At 41.3% G+C, this 27,908-nt stretch overlaps 1 protein-coding gene across 2 annotated transcripts; it reads right to left on the bottom strand.

Moving 5' to 3' along the window:
- Positions 1-14,448: 14,448 nt before the first annotated feature.
- c13h19orf25 (chromosome 13 C19orf25 homolog) lies at positions 14,449-22,937 on the bottom strand. 2 transcript variants are annotated; one of them, XM_078556025.1, is made up of 3 exons: positions 22,895-22,937; positions 20,178-20,331; positions 14,449-15,186 (listed from the first exon to the last, which is right to left on the bottom strand). In XM_078556025.1, the coding sequence occupies exons 2-3, from the start codon at positions 20,311-20,313 to the stop codon at positions 14,984-14,986; spliced, it is 339 nt and encodes a 112-aa protein (XP_078412151.1). In that variant the 5' UTR covers positions 20,314-20,331; positions 22,895-22,937; the 3' UTR covers positions 14,449-14,983. The 2 variants fall into 2 exon arrangements, with proteins under 2 accessions (XP_078412151.1, XP_078412152.1); XM_078556026.1 differs by lacking the exon at positions 22,895-22,937 and adding an exon at positions 22,045-22,280.
- Between the last annotated feature and the right edge of the window lie 4,971 nt (positions 22,938-27,908).

Raw genomic sequence — 27,908 nt, 5'->3', positions numbered from 1 at the left:
CTGTAGTTAATGATCCTGTTAAAGTAAGATGTGTTGATCAAGAGGATATTTAGTGTCAATATTATTTCTCCTGATATTTTCCACTGATTTCTGCTCGAGTATGATTCTATGACCTCGCAATGAATCCTTCCCTATCACTTTCCCTGTGTGAATATGGGCAGTAAGTGTTGATGGACATTCCATCCGAAGAGTATCACGGTGGAGTCCAATATACTTATTATTGTCTAAGAAGAGGAATCAAGCAAGATTTCCTCTTATCTGCTATCTGTAATGTATTAAAAACTTTCATATGTGTGCACTCCCTGTTTACAAAACCGTATTTCCTGTTGTTACATCTTTGTCACGCCTGTGTCAGTTTTGTCCATTATAAATTTCTATGCCCACTTTTACAATGGAAATTGCCTATGTAAACTTGTCACATTGTAATTACATCCTCCTACCAGTGTTGAGGCTGTAGCACATCAATTTTCCCTCTTGGCTTCTCCTGTATTGCAGAGAAACTCCTTTTTTCCAACCAACTTTATTCTGCTTCTCTGTTCCCAAATGTTTATTGAATTATAAATAAAATTATCTACTTGTTATATAAATATAAGTACAGAATGACTTTAAAGTATTGACTGAATTACGCCTGTGGAACATGATTTAATTATCCACTGTTCCCTAACCCTATTTCACCTGAATATTGTACTTGGTCTTAACTCCCCCATGTGCAATGCCACAGGAGATCAAGTAGAAGTTTAAATAACTGTAGTTGTAAGCTTGTATTTCTGCTTCTGGTGCAAAAAAAGGCTGGATGTCAAAGGTTATCAAACAATACATTTTTAAAAAAAGTCAAAACCAATAACAGCATATTCAGATATGCTTGATCTTTGACTGCTATTGCTTAAATTAAGCTTTGTAGACAATTTAAAACATGGCCTCTTTAAAAATCATGGAAACTCTAGGCCTGTCTTGCTTCTGGGGTTGGTTTCTATGGCAATGGAACTGAAGTCCTTAAACATATTGACTGTTGGTTATTTTAAACCTTCAAGTAGAAGCATCTCATTTTACAGGACAAAATCTAGTATTCAATATAGGCATGACTGACACGTCTGTAATTATGTGCTGTTTAAGTAGTATGTGTTTTTTTCTTTGGCATACCACGTGCTGGAGTTTGGCAGAAAATATATTTAACTGTGGTGCAAACAGAATGAAGGCAGTAGTTGTTGGCTAATGAAGGCGGCACTGGGGCTGATGAAACCCCAGGCCAACGCACAATGCCATCTTATCACTGCCTCATCAAAGGATTTTTATGTTTTACTGAACAAATGTGCAAATCGGCACTTTTGCATATCAGAAAAATGTGGTGTATATATTTATAACACAGTCATGTATTTTAAATGTTTGTCTCATTAAAAAATACATCAACTCAGATTATTAATGGACTTCCAACCTTTCTTTTTGCTAAATTATGTCAGTTTAGTTGCCAGTTTTGACTCTAAGTTAACTCATTTGCCAAAAAAAAACAAACTACAATTAACTTTAATCACAAATGTATACTTCAACTTCTTTTACACAGAAAAACCTAGATGTAGTTGTTACATTTTCCCCTCTAGTTCCAGCCAGCTTTCTTGAAGGCGCTGATTCCTTGATCTCTGCAATCCTCCAATCTCTTTGCACAATCCCAGTTTTCATTGCTCCACCATTGGCATCTTCAGCTGCCAAGGTGCTAAGCGCTGGAGTTCCCTCCCTAAACCCCTCCACCTCCCTCTACTTTAAGATGTTCCTTGAAAATGACCTCTTTAATCAATATTTTGGTCACCCGCCCTATTATACCTCACTATGTGGCTCAGTCAAATTTTCTTGGGTAGAAGCGCCTGGGAAGTTTTACTACATTTAAGGTGCTGTATAAATGCAAGTAGGTGCTGTTGTTATTGGAGGGATATAATGCCATTATGCTTCATTACTTGGTCCAAGTGGCCATTCTTTATAGCATAAAAGGGACATAATTTGCTGAGCACAATCTTGTCTGCCCCCAATATTCACAGATGTACAACAGTAGCAGGGGGCATTGGATTATTATGACTGGGAACACGGGACAATTTTTCTCTTCCTAACTCGAGGCTATTTGTAATCCATTACCACCGCCCAACTAGAGTTACCAACATTGATTAGATGTATTCCTGGAGGTTTCATCATATGGACAAACCATTCGACTGTCGTTGTTGCTGTTTTGCACCCTCCTGTGTTTTGGGGCAATGTGCAGTTTGACATTGAGTTAAGGTATCACTTCAAAACACCACTTTTTTTGTACAACATGCAGAGAAAGGCGGATTTATTTTTAACTGCAAACTGAAAAATAGAATGAGTGGAATACACTGAACCACAGAGTATCTTTCTTATTTGATTAAAAGCTGAAAAATTGTAAATTTATAGTTTTCATTAAAGATTGCCATACCAGCCATAGTTAAATTTCATCGCTTCCCGCAAAACACTGGATTTAGCAGGACTCAATGGGGCAAAGAGCACAGTGGGTTAATGTGTCTGTAAGTACTAATATCATCCAGGTACCAGCAAGCTGTGCTTCCTACTTTTGAATCCTTCTGGTTTTCAAAGTGGAAGTTACAAAGCTCCTTCACACAAAAGGGAAATGTATTTCCATCAAAATAGGTCACAATGGCTCTTAACATTTGTTCTGTAGAATATTTCAGTGCGGAAGGAATTTTCCTCTCGCAAATATTGCCGAGAATTACTGTGATCGTGCGAAGAGGGAGAATTGTATATTACACTCCATACTAACTGTTGTAGTCATAGGTATTTAGATAGGAAGTTGGAACAAATCTTTCAGACAATTTAAGGACTTTATTTCCCCTTAAAACACAATACCTACTTTCTCTACTGATAATAATGGATGAGCATGGGCACTGTCTTGCTAAACAGAACATTAATTTGTCCTGTTTAGACACAATCAATGGTTACTATGGAGAAGTCAGACATGATCCATGATGTACAATCTCCAATGTCTTGCCTAATTCATTCTTAATCACTGGTACTGAGCTATGGAAAAAGTATATAAACTACAATCTATTTTCCTTAATAACCATCTCCGCTCTGTTCTTTCTTAGTTACTTAGCTGCTGCTGCTGAAATGGTCATCCATGCCTTTGTCATTACAAGACTAAACCTTTCCAGTGCCCTTCCTGTTGGCTTGTAAACGGCAACTTACATAGCATTTAACTCATGCAGAACTCTGATGTCACAAGGTTCTGTTAACTTATCACTCCAATCCTTGCCAAACCAAACTGGCTTCCCAACCTTCAGTGCATCAAGTTTAAATTCCTTGTTTTTAATCTTCAAATCCTTCCTGAAGAACGAAGCAAACTGGATAGCGTTCAATTAACTTCTTTCACAGACGCCTCTGCATTACAATATTTCCTCTGCTGGAATTGCACTGACCCCAATTAGCCTTCGAATGGTTATGAGAAATGTAACTTTGTGAAACGTACAGAATCAAAGAACATTTCTTAAAGGAAGGTGCTGTCAAACTAAAAAGAAGGTAATTTGAGTCTCATGTCTTTGCTACTGATGTAGAAATACTATTGTATCCCCTAAAATTCTAATGTAATTGTCCTATTGAGGGAGGGTCGAGTAATAGAGATTCAGTGTCTGTCCTTTACTTTGCCATCGCTTTGACAAGACTACACATATTTCATATTAATTGATTTACATTGTCTTCTGTCCTGCTCGTTCCAAACTTGTGCGGTTGGTCCTTCAATTAGCTGGTTAATTTATTCAATATGTCCCTTTTTAAGTTTGTTTATACGATGCTGGCTTGCTCAGGCAGCAGCATATTAATAGCTTGTACCATTATTCTCAGATTCATTGCAGGTTCATTACCTTGCATCAAAGTACAATGCACTCATCAGTCGTATTGAAATACAGATTCTGTGGTTATTTACTCCACTCGGATAGTCACCCAGGAAAATAACTGATCAATCATGATTGAATTGAACCTTACAGTGGAAATAAAGTTCTGCAGCTTCAGTTGCAAGGTTACATGCTGCCTGAGGAGCTATTTAAGAAAAAAGGCTGCATTTCCGTTTTTAACTAAACTAATTATTTTGTTATTTAACACTCCACCCTGCCCAAGTTTTTTGCCCTTTTATCCTCTAATAAGTCAATGTTAGGGTAACATTCTACGTCATTCAAGCAGCCATCATATACTTCTCTCAAGTGGTTGTTCTTCATCTGTGACCTAACACAATGAACATGGATAGGCTTTTCAATCACTGGGACATCACAATCAACTTCACCATAAAAATTAAAATACCTGGAAAAACTCAGCAGGTCTGGCAGCATCTGTGGAGAGGAACACAGTTAATGTTTCGAGTCCGTATGACTCTTCAACAGTTCTGTTGAAGAGTCATATGGACTCGAAACGTTAACTGTGCTCCTCTCCGCAGATGCTGCCAGACCTGCTGAGTTTTTCCAGGTATTTTTATTTTTGTTTTGGATTTCCAGCATCCGCAGTTTTTGGTTTTTACAATCAACTTCACTCCTGGTTCTCACCTAACTGCCATTTGAACACATTTTCAAACAGTCACTGAATAAGAACCATGGCTAATTGCGTCACCCAACACCCACCCACACCACCACCCCCCACCCCAATGTCCCTAACCCAGGGATTTCTAGGCCCAGTTGTAGCATCCAACTCCTATATTACAGCTGAGATCAGCTAGCTCAGAACGCATCAGGGATTGAAACTGAGATCTTCCTTGTCTGTATGGCTCTACACAATAATAGTCAGTGACAATGTCCACTCATCAAGGGAGCTCATTCCTTTACACATTATTTTAATTTTAAGAAGATTCGCATACAAATAAATATACTAGATACCATTAATAGACGAAACATGGCTTGGAAGTAAGATCTTAAGGTTTCAGTGGGAATTGAAAAATAAATTATAATTGAGATCTCATTAAAAGTAATTATTATATCTATAGTATGAGTAGGTATAGTTGCTATGAACTAACTTATATATATTATACACTCAGGGTCAATTAGGGATGGGCAATAAAAATGCTGGCCTAGCCAGTGATGCCCACATTTCGCGAAAGGATAAAAAAAGTATATATATATATATATATATATAGTTATGGACAGGGATAAGAGAGAACTGAAACTCCTGTTTCCTTCCCTTACTGTCTCTAGTCAGTGTGTTTTGAAAAGGAAGGTGTGTGTGTTTCTTACCCCCTGAGTGTACAGTCAATTTGAATAACTACCAGTCAGCTTTTCCTGGGTTTAAATAAAGAGGGTTATTTATTCAGGCATTCAATCTAATGCTATGTCAGTCACTTAGCCACTCGCACACACGCACACACAGGAAAATACAGTTGGAGAGAACAGTGCACTTTTACAAGTTATAAACAAAACAATAGTTCATAATTCATGGGGAGAATTTTCTCCCCGTCGGGGGGGTTAGGTGGGAGAGGGCGCGCAGCCAATTGCTGCCCGCTCGCCACCATTTTACGTGGGCGGGCCAATTAAAGCCCCCCAGCATGATGCGCACCCGGAAGCGCTGAGCGTCCCCTGTGCAAGCGGGGGGAGTGGGCTGGGTCAGGGCCTGTGCTCTTTTGCGCATGTGCGCGAAAGAGCGCAGAAATCACCCTGAGGCACAGAGCTGCCTCAGGGAGATTAGTTTGATTTGTAAAAATTTTGATAAAGAAAAAAAAACATTTTTAAGATATGTCCCCTCATGTGACAGTGCCACATGAGCTGGGACATGTCAGTGAAATTTAATAAAAACTTTCATTCAATTTATAAGCACTTCATGAAACCTCATCCTGCCTGTGGGATGAGGTTTTATGATAAATGCAAAGGCCGCCTGGGCTCTTCAACTGCCCACCAACCAAGGTTGGATGGGCAGCTCAGTTAATCACTTTAATTCATTTTTAAATGGCCTTAATAGGCCTTTGACAGTTCGGCGGGCGTGCAGCCGACTCCGGTGCACGCCCGCCGAACTGAGGATCAGAATGACGTGTGGTGACGTCAGGATGCACGGCCGATGTCACCGCGTGTCATTTTACACGTCGGTGAGCAGGGCCTGCCCCCACTTGCAGACCCAAAGATTCTGGCCCACGTGTTTAGCTTATCTTGAAAGAAAGTATGCATTACAGGCCTGATAAAGAAGTCATTTTCACTCGTGAAGTGTGATCTAGGTGGATTAAAAAGCCGGAGTCGTAGATCAGAATTGTTGCAGGATTCCATTGAAGAGGTGGATTTTTAGCAGGTCATGAAGTTAGTTACTTGTAGTCTTGATATCAGGTGGTTAATTTTTTTTTGTATCGGTAGACTTGAAAGGGTACAGGCTTGGAGAGCCTACTTGCTGTTTCCAGGTCACAAGACATAAATGTTGTTGCCTTTTCATTCTGCTGCTTTTCTGCAATTGTTCCGTGTGGTTCTGCCGACAGCACTTAAAGACTTCCTTTTTCAAAAGGGTGATCAACATGGCTGTCTTGCCATGTGGTCCTTCACAGCTCTCTTCTAAAAATGCATATTGGACTTAAGTTAATTAGCTGCAATCTGGGTCATTGAGTTTACAGGTATCCGCCATGGGGGTTTGAGACAATCATTGCCGTGGTTTCAGAATGACCCATTCTAGTCAGGAATACAGTCTGGATGGTCTCAGGATATTGCTATTGTCACATCCTCAGTCAGGAAGGTCCTTTTGTCCTGGGACAGTGTGGCGTTTTTTTGGAATCCACGGACTGAGAGTCAGGTGACCCATTGGCGGCCATCTTTGCTGCCCATCAGTGTCCATTTTAAAAGGAAAGTTAGTTCCAGAAGGTTCCAAACCGATTGCAGCTCGTGTTTTAAAAGTAATGGATAGGACATGCCTCTACTAGGCATGACAATATATTGAAATAACATAGGGTTACAATGTTCACAGAACTCTGTGCATGTCATGTACTTCTGATCTGTGGATTACTCAGTTGAACAGATTTGGGGAAGCAAGGCCATTCACAGGAATGAATACACTCAGTTCAGTTTGGAACTCTGCCTGATTGTCACAAACTCTGACTTAAGCAAATATTATGGTTATATGCCATTTTGTTGTGCAACATTTACTCAGTAATCTCGCATACATTTATGACATTATGTAATTTCCCTTTTTGTCTCAGCTGATCTATGTCATAAACATTCCGCAGTACTCTGTATTGTCATTTCCACGCATATTCTTCAAGGGAAAACTGCAGGCAGCTTAATCTATCATCATTAAAACACATTCACAGTTTTTATTAGGTATTAGTTGTGGCTCAGTTGGTAGCACTCTCGAGGAACTTGAGCCCAAAATCTAGGCTGACACTCCAATGCGCTGCACTGTGGAGATGCCACCTCTCAGATGAGACGTTAAAATGCGGCCTCCTCTATCCTCTTATGCAAACATTACCATGGCACTATTTTAAAGAAGAGCAGGGGAGATCTCCCGGATGTCTTGACCAATATTTACCCCTCAACCAACATCTATCAATGTATTATCTGGTTAATATCACGTTGTTGTCTGTGGGAGCTTGCTGTGTGCAAATCAGCTGCTGCGTTTCCCGCATAACAACAGTGACTATATTTCAAAAGTAATTAGTTGTCTGTAAAGTGCTTTGGGACAACATGGGTTTGTGAAAGGTGCTGTATAGATGCAAGTTTATTTTTCTACCTTTTATCATATTGGTGGACTTAACAAATTAACGTTCCGTGCCCAAATCTCACGTGACAAGAGCTTGAGTCAGGAATTTAGCTACAAAGGTGAGGACCCTACACTGTAATAATGAGTGTAAAAATTGCAGTGCACACGGACCTCTGCATACAAATTCCTGACCAGCATTCCTCTTATGCTAAGCTCTGAGCCAAAAGTGTAAATTTGTAAAATGGACTTCATAATATCTAGGCCCACAAATGAAAGACAATATCATGTAAATCAACCTACACTGAGCTTGCAGTTATTGCAATTAATATATCGATTACTGTTAATTGTATAGTTACCTGTGATAAATATAGTACAGGTGGCGGGTGCACAAATTCTATTATCTCTGAAAAAACCTTTCAAACTCCTTGACACAGACACCTCAATAACATGAACAAAGAAACATCAAAAGCAGTAGCGGTCCTGATGTCTCATTATCATGCACTGTCCTGTAAATACAAACATTCAAAATGTCACATATTTATTTTTATTCATTACCTTGAAAATAAAGCCATTTCTATGAATCCATAAAAAGGAATCAAAATGGTTGCAAGCAAAAGGCAGGGGAATTAGATTTAAATAGATAATTCTGGCTGCAAATCTTGTCAAATGGTGCATTAAATGGCCTCCTTTTCTGCATTGTGATTCTATTTGTAAATACTAAATAGTAACAGATGATACAGCAAACACTTTGGCGCTTTTGTTTCAGATACAAGAATTCATGATTAACTTACACCCCAGTCTGATTTTACATTTCAGTACAAAAACATTCCATGTGCAGCACAATTTGTATCTATTAATAATATTAACAACTTTATGTCTGTGAGAACTTCCTGTCAAGTGTTTCCATTATAAACTGCTTATGTAAGCACAGTATATCTGTGGTTGCACTCTCAGTAAGTATATCTGTGGTGCACACGTTGCAACACCACTATTGGTAGGAGGGTGTAATTACAATGTGACAAGTTTACGTAGGCAATTTCCATTATAATTTTGAATATAGGAATTTTGGCGATACATAAAAATAAGGGCAGAATTTATGGCTTTGAAACAGGGATTAAATAAGTATGAATGCCCTAGTCCAATTATAATCTGCACTCTAACTTTGCGTCATCTAAACTATTCTTATCCTAACTCCCTGTATAAAAGCATGGGAGATCAATTAGTAATACATTAAAAATCATACTTTCTGTCAATTTTCTCCATTATAAATAAATCATATGTTCACTTTTATAATGAAAGCTGCCAGTGCAAACTTGCCAAGCTGTAATTACACTCTTCACCAGTGGAAGCATGACAATTTGCATCAGTAGTTCCATGATAAATGTGGACACACATAGTTATGTAGCAGAGATATTAAAATAAGGATCAGAATGTATGTTTTTAAATTGGCAACTGAATTATTGCAGGGTAGTGTGGTCCAGTTTACTCCAGCCCTCTAACCCTGCCAAAGATTGCACTTGATTTTGACTTTCCACATGCAAAATCATCATTCAACTCATGCCAGTCACTGAATTTAAGAAGTCACTGCAGCTGTTATGAAGAAAATTATTTAGCTAGTTTCCTGATTAATGAATTATCTTCCATTTCTTAAACTTAACCGCAAACACACTAATATTTAAAAATATACAATTCATGATTTAAAGGACCACATATACATTTCAACTTCCCACCCAGGTCTGCCAAAAAACAGCTAAGTTCTTACTGAAATTGAAAGGTCTTAAACCTTGGAATAAGGTTTAATTAAATTAAATTTTGATAATTTTGATGGATTTGTTCAGTGGATAGATTATATAAGCAGTGTATAATATCCCTATTTTCAGCAATGTTTATAGTGTGCATATTCAACCAGGGAAAGGAACCATTAACATTCTGTAATAGACAGTTTCTTCAAATGTCTGTGTGTATCAGTCGGTGTTTCACAGTGTTGTACAGTGTTAAGCTATAACTCGAACTATTTTGTATCATCTTTCTGAAACGTTGTGTGTTAAGGCTGTTGTTTTTGTTTTTTTGATCAAGAGGTTGGCTGTTTTTAAGAAGAAACTTTGAAGAGAACGGAAAGAAAGATTGGTGTAAATAATGTGCATTCCCCGCTAAATTCTCGATACACATATTGTAACTCTTATGTCAATACAATGAGAAAACGTGTTTTGAATTATAGTGCACTTGCGTGGATTTTTCCCTTATTAAAGAAGAAAGCAAAACCTGTGACCTTTGAACAGTTACTTGCAACATTTGGCCCAACCTAAACATCAATTCACATTTACGTAATGTTTGTAATGAAATAAAATATCCGAAGGTACTTGATCATGATGGAAAAGGGACAAGTAAAATCAGCATAGGACAGGGTGGGGGAAAATTGGGCTGAAAGCTAAATCAAAAAGATTGGTTATGAGAGTTATTTTAAAAAGGGGGTGTGGGGTGGGAGGGGAAGAAGAGAAGGGATTCAGGTAGGGACTTCTGAAAAGATACAGGCAAGGTGGCTGAAGGCTCAACCATTAAGGATGGGATGAGTGTGAGGAATGGGGGGAAATAGCATATACGGCCAGAATCAGAGGTCTGAAGGACACAAGAGAGGAAACACTGGAAGAGGTTGCAGAGATCAGAGTAGGCTTTGGAGGGATTTAAAAGGAGGAGAATTTTATATTTAATGCACCGGGAGAGATGGGGAGCCAGTGTAGGGCAGCAAGTGAGTTATACTGAGTTCAGGTCAGGATACTTGGCATGGAAAGTCAAAATTGAATCACAAAATAATTCAGCACAGAAGACCATTCGGCCCGTCATATCTATACCAGCTCTCTACAAGAGCAATGCACCTAGTGCTACTCCCCTGCATTTTCCCAGTAGCCCTGCAAAAGTTTCCTCTTCAGATAATAACCCAAGTCTCTTTTGAAAATCACGGCTGAATCTGCCTGCACCACAACTCTCAGACAGTGCATTCGAGATCCTAATGACTGAATGCGTAAAGAAATTTTTCCTCATGTCGCCATTGCATTTTTTGCCAATCATCTTAAATCGGTGTCCTGTGGTTCATGATTCTTCCACTAATGGGAACAGTTTCTCCCTATCTACTCAGTCCAGACGCCACATAATTTTGAACACTTCTAACAAATCTCCTCTCAACCTTCCCTTCCCAGAGGAGAACAGGTCCAGCTTCTCCAATTTATCTACGTAATTGAAGTTCCTCAACCATGGAACCATCTTCGTGAATCTTTTCTGCATCTCTATCACCATCTACAACAACGCAAACAACATCTGCAAGGCAAAAATGAGCTATGGAATACTCCCCAGATGAGCGCAGCTCCAACAACACTCAAGGAGATTAACAGCATCCAGGACAAAACAACCCGCGTGATCAACACCCCATCCACCAACTTAAACATTGACTCCCTCCACCACTGGCACACCGTAGCAGCAGTGTGTACAATGTACTAGATGCACTGCAGCAACTAGCCAAGGCTTTTTTGACAGCACCTTCCAAACCTTGCAAGTTCTACCACTCGGAAGAACAAGGGCAGCAGGCGCATGGGAGCACCATCACCTCCAAGTTACACACCATCCTGACTTGGAAATATATCACCATTCCTTCAATGCTGGATCAAAATCCTGGAACTCGCTACCCGATAGCACTTGGGTGTGCCCATACTCATGGGCTGCATCGGCTCAAGAAGGTGGCTCCCACCACCTTCTCAAGAGCAATTAGGGATGGGCAATAAATGCTGGCCCAGCTAGCAATGCCCACATCCTAAGAATGAATAAGAAAAAACATAGGACTAACTTCCACGTGTGCTGTAGACATTTGACTCTGTTCCAATGTCCAACACCTGCCCTGACCACTCCACTTTGTTTTGTCAGGCTGCATGTCTGGCCTCCATTTCAGTCTTGAATGAGCTGCAATATCCTCCAGCTAAGCATTGGGAAGTCCACAGCCATGTTTGGCCCCCACCTTAAAATCTATTATAAATAAAATCCATTTCCTCGTCCCTCCCAGCCACTGTCTCAGGCTGAACCAGATCATTTGCAATCTCTCAACCTGTTTGATGGAGCCAAGTTTCAATCCCGAGATCTTCTCCATTACAAGGACCATCTGCTTCCACCTCCGTAACATCACCGACCTCTGGCTCTATCTCAGCCAACAGCTGCTGAAACTTCCATCCATGCTCTAGTTGCCTCCAGACTCAACTATTCTAAAGTTCTCCTGGTTGGCCTCCCATTCTCCACTTTCTAAACTTCAGCTATCCTACATCAAGTTCTGCTTGCCCATCAACCTGACACACTAATCTACATTGACTCTTAGTCTCCCAAAGCCTATACATTTGTTCATAGCCTGAATCCTCTCTATTTCTATGGCCATCAAATTGACAACCATCCCCCAAACTGTCTTCCTCCCATCCTCATTCCTTCACACATCACAGACAGCTGTCCAATTCCTCTGTTCTGGAATTCCTTCCCTGAACCTTTGTGCCTTTCCACCACCCACCCCTCCTTTAATACCCTCACTTATTCGTTTGAGTGATGATCACCCAACATATCAGCTTTTTTGATGATGTCCATTAATTTTCCTTCACAGAATCACAGTATTTTAACAGCACAGAAGGAGGCCATTCAGCTCATTGTATCTGCACAGCTCTCCAAACGAGCATTATGACATAGTGCCATTGCCTTGCCTTTTCACCGTACCCCTGCACATTGCTTCTATTCAAATAATCATCTAATGCCCTCTTGAATGCCTCAATTGAACCAGCCTTCACCACACTTCCAGGCAGTGCATTCCAGACCCAAACCACTCATTGTGTGAAAAAGATTTTTATGTCACATTTGCTTCTTTTGCAAATTACTTTAAATCTGTGCCCTCTCATTCTTGATCCTTTTATGAGCAGGAACAGATTCTCCCCAACTACTCTGTCCAGCCCCCTCGTGATTTTGAACATCTCTTATCAAATCTCCTCTTAGCCTTCTCTCCAAGGAGAACAGTCCCAACTTCTCCAATCTACCTTTGTAACTGAAGTTTCACATCCCTGGAACCATTCTTGTAAACCTCTTCTTGCACTCTCTCCAATGTGTTCACATCCTTTCTATAATGTGGCACCCAGAGCTGTACACAATACTCCAGCTGAGGTCTAATGAGTGTCTTATATAAATTCAGCATAACCTCCTTGCTCTTGTACTGTATGCTCCTATTAATAAAGCCCAGGGTACTATATGCTTTATTAACTGCTCTCTCCACCTGTCCTGCTACCTTCAATGATCTATGCACATGAACACCCAGGTCTTTCTGCTCCTGCACCACTTTCAAAATTTCACCCATTATTTTATATTGTCTCTCCATGTTCTTCCTACCAAAATGCATCACCTCCCACTTCTCCACATTGAACTTCATCTGCTACCTATCTGCCCACTCCACCAACTTGTCTATGTCCTTTTGAAGTTCTACACTTCCTCCTCGCAGTTTACAACACTCCCAAGCTTTGTATCATCCACAAACTTTGAAATTGTCCCCTGCACACCAACAGCTAGATCATTAATATATATATATCAGGAAAAGCAAGGGTCCCAATATCGACCCCTGGGGAATTCCACAACAAACCTTCCTCCAGCCTGAAAAATATCCATTGACCATTACTCTCTGCTTCCTATTTTTCAGCCAATTTTGTATCCACATTGCTGCTGTCTCTTTTATTCCATGAACAATAACTTTTCGCACAAGTCTGTTGTGCGGCACTGCATCAAATGCATTTTGAAAGTCCATGTACACCACATCAACAGCATTACCCTCATTGATCTTTTCAAAAAGCTCCAGCAAGTTAGTTAAACATGATTACTCCTTTAGAAATCCATGCTGGCTCTTCCTTATCAACTCATATTTCTCCATGTGACTACTAATTCTATCCCGAACAATTGTTTCTAGAATCTTGCTCACCACCGAAGTTAAACTGACTGGTCTGTAATCGATGGGCTTATCCTTACCACCTTTTTTGAACAAGGGCGTAATGTTTGCAATTCTCCAGTCCTCTGTGGCCTCCTGAGTCTAGGGAAGACTGAAAAATGATGGCCAGTGCCCCTGCAAGTTCCACCTTCACTTCCTTCAATATCCTTGGATGCATCTCATCCGGTCCCAGTGCCTTGTCAACATTAAGTACTCGACAGTCTATTCAACACTTCTTCCTTATCAATTTTGAACCCTTCTGGTGACATAGTTTCCTCGTCTGTTTCCTTATTTCTCCATGAATCGCTCTGGGGCACTGTCTACTGTAAAGGTGTTATATAAATGCAAGTTATTTTTGTTGCAAGATAAAACGCTTGCTCGTTTATTTTTGGCCACATCATCTTATCAATCACTGTGTCTTTCCAAATATTGGAGATGCAAGCATGGCAATGTGAGATTACATTATCCAGTTTATATATCAAAATCAGGCTCAAGGGGCTGAATGGCCTACTCCTGCTCCTATTTCCTCTGTTGATTTATTGCTACAGCCTCTAGATTATGCTATCATACTACTAGAAATTAGGTAGTAAAGATAAACCTTGATTTAAAGGAATATGGGATTTGCTTAAGGGAAACACCAATGATGCACTGAGGGGACATTTAGTGTAGGTCTGAAATTGTATCAGTGACCTTGATGTGAATCTGTCTCTGTTGTTCACTCTGCCATGCAATGCACTTTAAGGTAACAGCATAAATTTGAAACAGTACCATTTATTAATCATACATGAAAATCACAGGTAACAACATACTCCAAATATATTTATTTGCCTTGTGCCACATGATCTTTCATTTGCATCATTGATTTCTTTCTTGGTTTTAAGCTATCCAACAATCTTTTATGAAAGAACATGGAGTCATAATGAAGCCCATTAATGTGTCTTAAAGCTGATGGAAATTGTTTTGCCTCTAAATTAACATAAACTGGGAGAACCTTGCTTCCCTTCTCAATATAATGCTGCAAGTTCCACTCAGCGACTCTGCGACACCAGGCGCTGTCCAGAGAACTTTGCGACAAGATAATGATGGTGATTTTACTTTGCTGGATAACATTAGTTACTTCTTTTACCATCAGTCTTCCAGCCACTTGATCCCGATGCTCCACAAATCCATTGTAGCCATATTGATCCAGTATCTTCGAAATGTCTAAGGCCACCTCTTCATCCGTTTCACAAAACCAAAGGGAAAAGTCATACTCAAATTTTGAATGACGTCCAATTGAAATGGCTGCTTTCTTATCTTCCATCAATTAGAATGTAGTCCTAACTATTCTTTACAATTTGTTTAGTTTTGAAAATTCTTATCTTTAATTTCAGAAATACTTCGATCAAGCTGTTCCCCTGCTTTCTTCAACTCCTCAGATTGTGACGCCAACTCACTAAGCTCCTCTTGTAAACGTTTGTTCAGTTCAACATAAGCTTTGCTTTGCTGGTACTGAGTCTCCACATCTGGCATCAACACTTCTGCTCTTACTGGGGCCAGAAACTCTGGGGATAAAAAATTTTTTTTAAAAAAGTTATTTTATTCTGATGGTTAAAATGAACACCTGACCTAACTTCTGTGTATCATTTCATAAAATATCTGCTTCAAAAAACATTGTTCAATTATTCAGACCCTCCAAAGACATGTGGTAGGTTGTGACTTGACATCCAGAACTTCTCATAAAGTATGTTTCCAATCTTAGCTTGATTATCAAAGGACAGTGGCTCCACTGGCTAGATTGGAAAATTGTTCATGTCACTCTGCTACAGGGAAAAGCCAGGGAATTACAGACCAGTTGGTGTAACATTTGTTGTTAGGAAATTGCTAGTGTCTATAATCAAGGATAGAGTGACCCGAGCGTCTTAAAAATTTTCAGCTGATCAGACGTAGACTGTATGGATTTGTAAAGGCTGGGTCACGCCTGATAAACTTGATTGAATTTTTTTTTTTGAAGAGGAGACTGAAGTGGTGGAGGGGAAATGTCAGCAGATGCTATTTCTATGGATTTCCAGAAGGCATTTGATAAAGTTCCTTATAAGAGACTGCTAGTTAAATTTGAAGTTCATAGAATTGAAGGCAAATTATTAACCTGGTCAGGAAAATGATTGAGTGGCAGGAGAGAGAGTAGGGATAATGGCCAGGTACTCTAATTAGCAGGATGTGACTAGTGGTGTCCCACAAGGATCTGTGTCAGGCCTAACTATTCACCGTATTTATTAAAACTTAGATAATGGGATAAAAAGCAACATATCCTATTTGCTGATAACACAAAGATAGGAAACTTTATAAGCACTGTGGATGGAAGCATAAAATTACAAAGAGATAATGACACAAATTGAATGGGCAAAATTGTGGAAAATGGATTTCAACATAGGCAAGTATGAGCTCTTCTACTTTGGACCTAAAAAGAACAGATAGGATACTTTGTAAATGGTGAAAAGCTTGGAAACAGTGGAGGTCCAAAAAAATAATCAAAAAGGCTATTTATATCTAGAAGATGAGAAAACCAGGGGTAAGTCATGCTTCAGCTTTACAAAGCCCTGGTTAGGCCATGCCTAGAGTATTGTGAGCGGTTCTAGGCACCAAACCTTAAGAAGAATATACTGGCCTTAGATGGAGCATACAGTGGATTTACCAGAAGGATACCTGGACTCCTAGGATCAAGTTACAGAAATCACAGTTGTATTCCCTGGAATTTAGAAGGTTAAGGAGTGATTTGAGCAAAGCTTTTAAGATATTAAGGGTAACAGATAGAGTAAGTAGAGAGAAACTATTATTGCTGGTTGTGGAGTCTAGGATTATGGTGTGTAGTCTATAAATGAGAGCCAGATCTTTCAGGATTGAACTTGGGAAATACTTCTACACAAAAGGTGATAGAAATTTGGAACTCCCTTCTGCAAATGGCAATTGATGCTCGATCAATTGTAAATTTTAAGTCTGAAGTGTATAGAGTTTTGTTATCCAAAGGCATTAAGGGATATGGGGCGAAGGCAAGTAGATGGAGTTAACTGACATATCGGTCATGATTTCACTGAATGACTCGAAGGGCTAAATGGACCACTCTGATTTTTTGGTCCCTATGGCTCTCTCCTTGAAAGCATTTGGGTCTGCACAGCTTTAGACTTAGATTGAAAAGTGGGCTAGGATGATGACATTTGGTCATCCTCTGCATTGGTAGCTCATTACAGGAAGACCTGAGAATACAAGAACATTTTTCTCAAATGGAAAATGTGAGTAGGAAGACTGTTTAACGCCCATCTCAACAAACGGAGAAGTGAGAGTTAACTTTGGCTGCTTTCCAACTTAATCACACAGAATCACAGTGCAGAAGAGGCCCTTCGGCCCATCGAGTCTGCACCAACATGTGAGAAACACCTGACCTACCTACTTAATCCCATTTACCAGCACTTGGCCCATAGCCTTGAATGTTATGACATGCCAAGTGCTCATCCAGGTACTTTTTAAAGGATGTGAGGCAACCCGCCTCCACCACCCTCCCAGGCAGAGCAATCCAGACCGTCACCGCCCTCTGGGTAAAAAAGTTTTTCCTCATATCCCCCCTAAACCTCCTGACCCTCACTTTGAACTTATGCCCCCTTGTGACTGACCCTTCAACTAAGGGGAACAGCTGCTCCCTATCCACCCTGTCCATGCCCCTCATAATCTTGACACCTCGATCAGGTCGCCCCTCAGTCTTCTCTGCTCCAACGAAAACAACCCAAGTCTATCCAACCTCTCTTCATAACTTAAATGTTTCATCCCAGGCAACATCCTGGTGAATCTCCTCTGCATCCACTCTGGTCGCCACATCCTTCCTATAATGTGGCGACCAGAACTGCATATACTACTCCAGCTGTGGCCTCACCAAGGTTCTATACAACTCCAACATGACCTCCCTACTTTTGTAATCTATGCCTCGATTAATAAAGGCAAGTGTCTCATATGCCTTTTTCACCACCCTGCCAATGTGCCCCTCCACCTTCAGAGATCTATGGACACACACACCAAGGTCCCTTTGTTCCTCAGAACTTCCTAGTGCCTAGTTCATTGAATACTTAGTTAGCAATAAATTGTTTTAAGACCACAAAGTCATACTGCAGAACTCTGAAACAAAGAGGAAGTTGAGTCAAAGCTGGATAATCTACAAGCTCAAGAAATTAACCCTATAAATGTTTCAACTTTCTAAACAAAGTTAGGGCAGCAACAGTTGGTCTTCCCTTTTAATTATACAGAAATGCTACCACGAAAGTATTTTAAAACAAAACCGAAAATGTTAAATTTTCAGATAAAATGGGGAGAACAGTAAAAGGCAAAAGCAACTAAGGACTAGTAGGAGGCTTGGGATCAATTATTTAGATGGGTAGATGAAGTTTAATACTGAGAAATCTGAAGTATCGCACATAGATGAAATAGTTTGCAATTTAGGCACAAAATGAATGGAAGAGTATTATCACTGGCAGTATCAAAGAGATCTGAGAATAATTGCCAATGTCACCAATATCTGAACAACATGGTGGGGCTCTTTAAAAATGTTCGGCAATATAGCTAGGACTTCTAATGATATTATTTTTCAGGCTCCACAGTGCACTGATCACATCACTGTGCTCAATTCTAATCGCCATGCTACAAGAAGGGATATATGAGCATTGATGCCAATGCAGGGAAGAAAAACATGAAGGAATCAAGTGTCAACTGGATTCCCGACGAAGATACATTAAAAACTCTCAATCTCTATAAAGATGATGTCCCAGAAAACTTCACATAAACACAGAAAATATGAAGTGACTTAAAATAACATAAATCCAGATATCTATCTTCTATTCATATAAAACTTTAGTGCACCTGTCGCATTTAAAAGTGTTGAAAACGCATTAAAAAAAGAACAAAAGTTAAGTAATTTCATGCTATTTCTTACAGCTCGGAGTCAGAAATTTACAGACACCTTCCGGATTCGCTTGATTTCCACAGGATACACGTTTCCTATTAATTGCACAATGACGCTGACGTCCATTCCAACCACAGGTGCGAAAGTTAAATTTTTTATAATTTGATTTTGCGTTATACTTTTGTGAATCAAAGTAGATGAGGCCTGGAACCGCCCCAGAAGCAGGAACTACTCTTCCTTGACAGCAGAAGCCTGTGCATTCACACGCTGAGCTAACAGGGAATTTTCAGTTTCATGTTTTATATTTAAGGGGAAATTTTTCATGGTAGTTACTGCACAGTGTAACAAAGCAGAAGGTGAATTATGACATATTAATGCATTTATATAAACCATAAGCAATGATCCCTCTAAGTTATGCTGCAATCTGCAAGTCCCCACGCAGGCTGCACACAAGTCAGCCCCTTTGAAGTACTAAACATGTGTGGCTGCCTATTTAAATAAATCACCCATGCAATGCAAAAAAAGAGTTAGAGGGAATGCTGAGTCCAAGTATCTTGTGAACATCAGCAGAAACAGCTTCACTGACACATTGCCAAGTTGCAATGGTGGGCGGGGGGGGGGGGGGGGGGGGGGGAAGCAGTTATACTGTCCAATACAAGTTGATTTCAACTGTGCAGACCTAATACAAATAGATAATCTACAAGTTGAATAAGTGACCTGACTCTCGAGCGCTCTAAAATGAATGACATGAGACCACTTAAGCAAATGCAAAGTTGTAGCTCAGGACAAAGTCAGATTTTAAATATGCCAATTAGTCCACTGGAGTTTTCAATCTTTTTAATCTTGGGAGAAAGCATATGCTCCCACCTATACTTTCCCGAAATTAAAGAAAGAATTTTCATTTGTAAAGTGTAGATCATGACCGTAGGACATTCCAAAGTGCTTTACTGCTGATGAAGTGCTTTAACTATAGTCACTGTTAAAATATAGGCAAACACGGCAGCCAATTTACACATAGCAAGTTCCCCCAAGCAGCATTTTTTTAATAACTAGTTATTCTGTTCTTACTGTTAGTTGAGGAATTAATATTAGCCAGGACACCTGGAAGAACTCCCCTGTACTTCGTTGAGACAGTACCACAGGATCTATTACTACCACCTGAGCAAGCAGACGACGTCTCACTTTACAGTCTCATTCAAAAGGTGGCACCTCTGACAGTGCAGCACTCCTTCAGTCCTTCAATTGAAGCACTCCTTCAATTCTGCACTGGAGTGTCAGCTTAGATATTGTACTCGGGTCTCTGGCGTGGGACTTGAACCCAGGATCTTCTAACTTAACTGGTTAACCCAGTTAACCCAGCAATCATGGTGACATTTCAGGACACACTGTCGCGATCTTATCTCAGGCTGACGCTCGTGTGTAACCGCAGCAGAGAAGCCTCGCGAAATGGTGCTTTTGCAGTAATGATTGCATATTCATTTTTAAAAACTGACTGACAATAGAGGATCTGGATGTAAAAGATTAACACAAGACGGCTGATAATTAAAAGATAATAAATAATCAGAAATAAAAATAAAGTAAGTTGCAATTTTCAAGGATAAAATACAATACCCTCACAGCCTTCGGCTAACGAAGCGAATACTGGATCAGACTGTCTGGCACTTCTGACATCTTCCAGAATCTGTTCGATTGTGGGAGGCTCTGGTCGAGTGGGCAGAATGACACGCTTCTTGCTTTTTGATGTCATACCACCTCATGTGTGAATCTTACATAAAAAGATACAAACAGCCATGAATTAGCTAGTGTAGCATATTTTTGTCAAAGTGAACAGTGTACCTGCTTTATTACAATATCCCCTGAATGCATCTCTCCAACCCCCAAACATAACATGCAATAAAACATCTGCAGAATAGGAATATTTCTACTGGCATTTCTCAACCTGACAGCAAAACATGCAAGTCAGTGACTCAATTTAGAAGATGACCGAATTAACAAAATTCTAATCACTAATTCAGCAGTTATTATGTGTATTAATTAATTTCATCACAGCCCTGAGAACACAGATATCTTGAAATAGGGTTTTCAAACTTTTCTGCATAGGTTAGACCCTACAAATGTTGACACAGTGCCAGGGGCATCATAATTTTCAAATAGCAGTCAGCAAAAGAAAAGCTGTGTTATTGTCACAGGAAGCATTCTATGGGCACACAAGAACAAAATTAATACATTAAAACATTCAGAAATTGAGTGATCTGGCAAAATATGACAACCTTGGGAGCCTGCAGAAGATACACAACACTTCCCGACAAAATTATGGGCCTGCACTCTAAAAGCGCTGAATTAGAATCAGACAGTAGAGAAAGATCCAATTATATCCAATGCCAGCTCTTTAAAAGAGCTGGTTAATTTGTCTCTCGCACTAGCTTTTCACCCATAACTTTGTAAATTATCCCCTTCAATTAAAAGACAACTGAAAGTTACAATGAAATCTGACTCCACCACCCTTTCAGGTAGTGCAATCCAAGTCCAAATGCAGCAAGAAGTGGACAATATCCAGGCTGACAAATGGCAAGTAACATGCGCACCAGACAATGACCATCTCCAACAAGAGAGAATCTAACCATCACCCCTTGACGTTCAATGGCATTACCATCACTGAATTTCCCACTGTCAACATCCTGGGGGTTACCATTGACCAGAAACTGAACAGGACCAGCCATATAAATACTGTGGCTATAAGAGCAGGTCAGAGGCTAGGAATCCTGCGGCGAGTAGCTCACATCCTGACTCCCAAAGCCTGTGCAGCATCTACAAGGCACAAGTCAGGAGTGTGATGGAATACTCCCCACTTATCTGGTTGAGTGCAGCTCCCACAACACAAGAAGCTTGACACCATCGAGGACAAAGAAGCCTGCTTGATCGGCACCATATCCTCAATCATTCACTTCCTCACCGCCAACACACAGTAGAAGCAGTGTGTACCATCTACAAGATGCACTGCAAGAATTCACCAAAGGCTCCATAGGCAGCACCTTCCAAATCCACGACCACTACCGTCTAAAAGGACAAGGGCAGCAGGTAGATGGGAACACTGACACCTGGAAGTTCCCCTCCATGTCACTCACCATCCTGACATGGAATTATATTGTCAATCCTTCACTGTCGCTGGGTCAAAATCCTGCAACTCCCTTCCTAACAGCACTGTGGGTGCACCAACACCACATGGACTTCAGCAGTTCAAGAAGGCAGCTCACCACCGCCTTCTCAAGGGCCACTATGGATGGGCAATAAATGCTGGCCCAGCCAGCGAAGCCCACATCCCGTGAATTAATTTTAAAAGAAGTCCAGATCATGACAACCCTCCCTGTGAAGAAGTTTATTCTCATTGTGTGTCTCGTTTTTAATAGTATACAGAATTACAAGAAGGAAACAGCTCAACTGGCCCAACCAGTCTGTGTTGGTCCCTTCAAGCACTCACCCTAACCTTTAGTCGCCTGCCAGAAGTACAAAAATAAGCGCAGGTCTCGCAAATGGTTAAAAGTCAACCCACACACCTCGATACAAGTCTCAAGAGTTCAGGTTAAAATGAATTAGAATGAGGTGCTTTCCCCGTTCCTCCCCAATTCTCACTGAGCCATACTGATCAGTAGGTCCCAGTTTCACACCCAGCCAAGGTGACAATATAGGGGCACACACCTGGGGGAGGATATCAGCTATGGCTCACACTCCTGCTGGACATCCAGTGACGTGCTGCAGGAGGCTGACAATGGGTGGGTGGGGGGGAGAAACGTAGGCTCAGGAGTGCTGCACTCCAAAGCCGAATAGCCCAGCAATATTCATGCCCAGTATGGGATACCAGCAAACGGGCGCGCCTTCTGGTGCCTCGTACCCCCAGTGATCCCAGGCTTTGAATGCCGCTGGGCTATTCGGCCATGGAATGCAGCACCGTTGAGCCTACTCTTCCCTCCATTGCAGGCCTGCTGCAGCAGGAGGGGGAGTCACTGGACAGCCGGTTGGTATCTTGCTGGGGTACGAGCACTCGGCTCCCTCTGATAGTCCAGCAGTGGGACGGAGAAGGGGCCGGAGAGCTGGGTTTACCCCCCGCTTTAGGAGGGTGGGGTTGGGTTGGGGGTTTAAACAGGAAACAAAGCGACCCAGATTCAAGCGGCTTAATTTCAGGCCGCAGTCGGGGTGAGAGGGAGCCCCACTCCGACCGGACTCCCTCCCTCCCGGCCGGCCAGGGGCTGGGTGGTGGGAGTATGTGGGGGGGGGGGGGGAGAGGGAGGGATCAATCGGGCCGAAAACCCGCGCAAACGATCCGCCGCTACCTCTCCGGTCGCCTCTCCGACTGACGCGACAGCCGCGCAACGTCATCAATCAATCACCTGGAGCCGGGACACGCCCCTTAAAGCGCGTCTGTCCCTCCCAGTATATTTCATTGTGCAACTTAAAATGTGAACAATGAAGAGGAAGAAAGACTTGCATTTTACATAGCGCCTTTCACGACCGTGGGGCGTCCCAACGCGCTTTGCAGACTTGCATTTATTTGGCGCCTTTCACGACCATGGGGCGTCCCATAGCGCTTTGCAGACGATATGGTACTTTTTTATTGTAGTGGTATGAAATGGGAAATGCAGCAGGCATTTTTTGTGCTCGCAGCGATCTCCCACAAATAAAAATAGAAAATGCCGCAAAAACTCAGCAGTTCTGGCAGCATTTTGTGGAGGGGGAAACAAGAGTTAACGTTTCTGTCCGTATGACCCTTCTCCAGAGCTGCTATACGATAATGACCATGATGATTGAGGAATAAAGGTCAAACAGGATACCAGGAAAAGCTCCCCTGCTCTGCATCAAAAGAGGTCTGATCACAAACCTGGAAACATTTTTTTTTGTGTTTATTAATCTGAGGACCTTTCCTGACATTATTGCCATCCTCCAGAAATCCTACTCCCTTCTCAAGGGAACATGCTGCTCAACCAATATCCTTCTGCCATTCAGATCACTAGAGGAATGGACCATTGAGTTGTGCAATACATGCTAACCTAAATACACACAACCCTCCTACCCGTAATGTATTTACTGAGGATGTCAAAACTGAACCACCCTTTAATTTACAGAGCTAAGCCAATACCTAAATACAGCTAAATCAATAATTACCTGCGAGTTGGTGCTTATTCTCGGTGGAACCGAGGCCAAACTGTGGCAAACAATGGTTTCTAAGGATACTGACCTTACCTATATTTTACTACTGGACTGGATGCCTCTCTTATTAAGATTATGGGCGCGGGTATTCATACACAGTTCTAGCTGATAAATAAAGCTTTAACCAAAAGCCTTACAGTAGCAGAGCAGAAACCCCCACAATGTTTCTTTGTGAGGTAAAACCTTACATCCATCCGAATGCAAAATATCACCCTTTACCCCAGCCACCTGCCAAAACAAAAACCCAATTATGTTGGTTATGTTGGCTGATAATCCAGATTTTTCAATGACTTGTGCAAAAATAACTGAAATATAAGCCCAACACCAAAAACATTTTATTAAATATAAAAATATACTTTCTTCATATCACTCTTCTGGAGGCTTTAATTAATAATAATATGAATGAAAATAAGTTTTTCATCAGTGTTTTTCATCAGGCATAACTTGAATCATGATTCCGCCCTGCCTTACTCTCAGTTATGATTAAAATACCAAAAGAACAGAGATAATGTTTCTTGGAAAAGTCACTAACATAGACTGATGCGATACAGAAACAGTACATTCAGCCTGACCAGTGTGCTTGGCCAGGTGAACCATCTAGCCTTCTACTGCCCTCCTTTTGCTCCCACATCCTTCAATATTTCCCACAGCTACCCATCTCCCTTTTAAAAAGACTGATCAACTAATGTTTCAACAGCAGTTTACGGCAGAGAATTCTATACTCTGACTTTCTTCTGTGTAAAGAAACATTTTTATGTACTTATTATATTAACAGGTTACGCAATGGTTAAGTAAGTCATAATCATTTCTATTTCACTGGGTCAGGATTATACAAACGCAACTTAACTTGTCACAAGATTGTTCTAATCAGTGGAATATAAATAACATCTAAAACATTTAAAAATCCCCTTTTGATATTTGTTACCAGGATGCGGGTAGGCCTTGACAAAGCCACACTTATTGTTGAACCCCAACTGCCTTGAGAAGGTGGTGGTGGGCCCTTCTGTTTGAACCACTGCAGTCATTATGACAATGGTGTTCCCAGGATGACATGAGACAGAGAATTCCAGGATCTTCACCCATCGATGATGAGATTCCTGATATATGTCCAAGTTGGGATGGTGGGTGACTTAGATAAATCTTTCCACAACATTGCTACTGCTTTATTTTGAAGTTTTTGCTTTCTAGTTGAACAGTCGTGGAAAAAGATGTGGACCAGAATCACTAAAAACAAGGACTAGTTGCTCTCTGGTTACCGTTGGTTTCCATAACTGAAGCTCTGCACTCCTGAGAGGGAACAAGATTGCAAGTGCAACTGGGACAAGATAAGATAAATACAAGGCCTAACTGTAAGAATAACTGATCACTATAGTTAAAGAGATATTTACAGCATGAAAAAAGATTTGTTAGACTGAAAGATCATTATTTGTGCCTTTGATCTATTTGAGTTACAAACAGGGAAGTTCAGGTTTGCATCAGTCAGTGGCACACAGGTTACAGGTTACAGGTTAGGATGTTAGTCCTGTGATTAAAGATCAACACTTTGAATTTCTGCAGGGGGTTGAGGGCGGCGGTTTTTCTGATCTCCTGCTGTAACTTTGGCAGAAACCCTGTAAAAATAGCCCAAACGACCTTTATTACAGCTTTTCCGGTCCTCCTGCCCAAAGATAGGAAATTAGTGAACAACCAAAGTCCTCTTAGTCAAACCCCTCCATGGCATCACTCCCTCTCTGAAATCTTTTCCTGCCCCACATACCAGCACATACCCTCTGCTCTTCCACCTACTGTTCCATCTACTGCACAGCTCCTCTCCATCCCACACCACCTATCAATAGCTGGGGCAAGTCTCCTTCAGGACACCTCCAACTTACCTCTTGTTACCGTCTTTGATACGCCATCAGCTACCTCATAACCTCCCTCATTGCCATCTTATCTCCAGTAAGCCATCTTGGGATGATTATTATCCGAAAGGCTCTAACTATATATTGGTGTCGAAATTAGTTCATCTTAAATGTGAGATAAACCAACGTTTTATAAGGGGAGCTCTCTGCACACTTATTAGTGGCCACTCCTTGTCCACTGTCCCTGGGTTTTATGCTTTAAAGCTGCTGTTGTAAATGGCAGCCTGACAGTAATCATTTTCTGCATTGCCCTTCATTCACCCTTCTCCCCCGCTGCAATGCAGTTGCTTCATGAAGATCTGCTCCAGTGATTAAATTAACATTCATATTCTTAAAGGTTCCAATCCAGGGCTCAATAATGTCAAAACCTTCAAAAACCTTTTGCAATTTACAGGGATTTTTGGCCCTGGCGGTCATGGAGTCAGAGTGTTGGACTTATGTGGGAAATGCAATTTTGTGGAAAAATAAGAATCCGTAGAATGACATAGAATATAAAGCACAGAAATAGGCCATCCAACCCAACCAGTCTATTTATGCTCCACTTGACCCTCCTCCTATCCTTGGTCATCTAAGCATATCAGTTGAACCCTGTATCCCCTTCTCCCTCATAAGGTTAAGGTTTCCCTTAAATGCATTCCCATTGAATTTCCTCCCCTCATCTTCAAGAGGTGCAGATTTGTGCTATGACACTTTACAGACAGGTACTGGCTGCTCTCTTTGGGCTTCGTCCAATTGGCAATTTTAATCTGAGAGCCAGGACACTGTGCATCAGCAGCATATACAACTCTGAGGGGCAGCACCACAATTCTGCCCCCAGGTGAAGTACAAGGAGTTATGCCTGTTGAACAGTACCACACGATGGTCTGACCTGCTTCCTTCTGTTCTGTACCATTCTATGGTTCTATCTGGTTAGTTGCTATCAGCAAGTGTGATAACAGGAGGCATACTCGTAACCTCAGTGACTGTGGCTCAGGGTTTCCATGCAGTATTGCTCTCCAATGAGAGTGGGCACTGGCTATTATGTCTAGTACTTAATGCAAGTGGATACAATGAGCAAGCCTCAGCATACGATTTGATTTCTGTGGGCTTCATAACATGAGCCAAATCCTATCCTCATCCAATATCCACAGAATCCACGGACGCACTGTCCAGCTGGAGTCAAAGGGAAAGAGAGGCTCAAGTGTAGCACTTCTGCGCCAGCACAGATCATGACGTTCAACGTGGTGTTTTCCTGGTTGATGCAGGTCAGTCCCAGAATGGGCAGCAGCTTTTCCAACAAGACCAGGTACATCCAGGGCGGGTTTAACCTAACCCGTGCCATCGCGAAACTGACCGAATTAGGTGGGAAAGTGGGTTTTGAACCTTGCATGATTTTGCTCTTGACTTCCTTGGAGAGTGATATGGGCTGCGTATTAAAATCCAGCAAATCGCAAGGGTTTCCCCACCCAGAGTTTGGTTAAAATTTCCTCCTTGGTCTTGGCTGGGATTTTACACAAGCTTCCCCGGTTGAAGTTGTGCCAGTCATGTTAAGGAATGAAGGGGAAGCTAGCCAGTGTAGAGCATGTATTCCTAATTTGTGACATGGTTTCCACTGGGCTAAACTTAGCCAATTTAATTTCCACAACCACAGTCAGCTGAGTGGGCTATGTAAATACTCTGATGGCCTCTACTGGTAGATATACAATATTGCAATCCCAAAACATAGAAATTTCTTGTTTCTCCCTCTCCAATTTTTTCCCAATTTCTGAGGGCACTGCGTCCTACTGGGGTGGTGTTCAATGGGCACCGGCTATTATGTCTAGTGCTTAGCGCAAGTGGCTACAATGAGCGAGATTCAGCCTGCGTTTTGACTTTTGTGGGCTTCATAACCGAGCCAAATCCTATTCTCGTCCAATTTCCACAGCAGCAGACTTCCGAGTACACCCTCATTGGAGAGCAATACCGTGTGGAAACCCTGAATCACAGTCACTGAGGTTAGCAGTATGCATCCTATTACCATACTTGCTGATAGTAACTAACTGGATAGAACCATAGAATGGTACAGAACAGAAGGAAGCAGGTCAGCCCATCGTGTGGTACTGTTCAACAGGCATAACGCCTTATACTTCACCTCCGCCTGCTCTCCGTGGCTCAGTACCACAGGGAGCAATGCACAGAGAAGCTGAGCTATTGGAGAAAGTTTGTATTTCCAACTTCTGATCTTAACTTCCATGCCAGCAGATTAATCACACTCATTTTA

The sequence above is a fragment of the Cetorhinus maximus genome, chromosome 13, assembly GCF_964194155.1.
Source record: "Cetorhinus maximus chromosome 13, sCetMax3.hap1.1, whole genome shotgun sequence".
Classification (NCBI taxonomy): Eukaryota; Metazoa; Chordata; class Chondrichthyes; order Lamniformes; family Cetorhinidae; genus Cetorhinus; species Cetorhinus maximus.
This window is presented reverse-complemented; position numbering and strand designations above follow the sequence as displayed.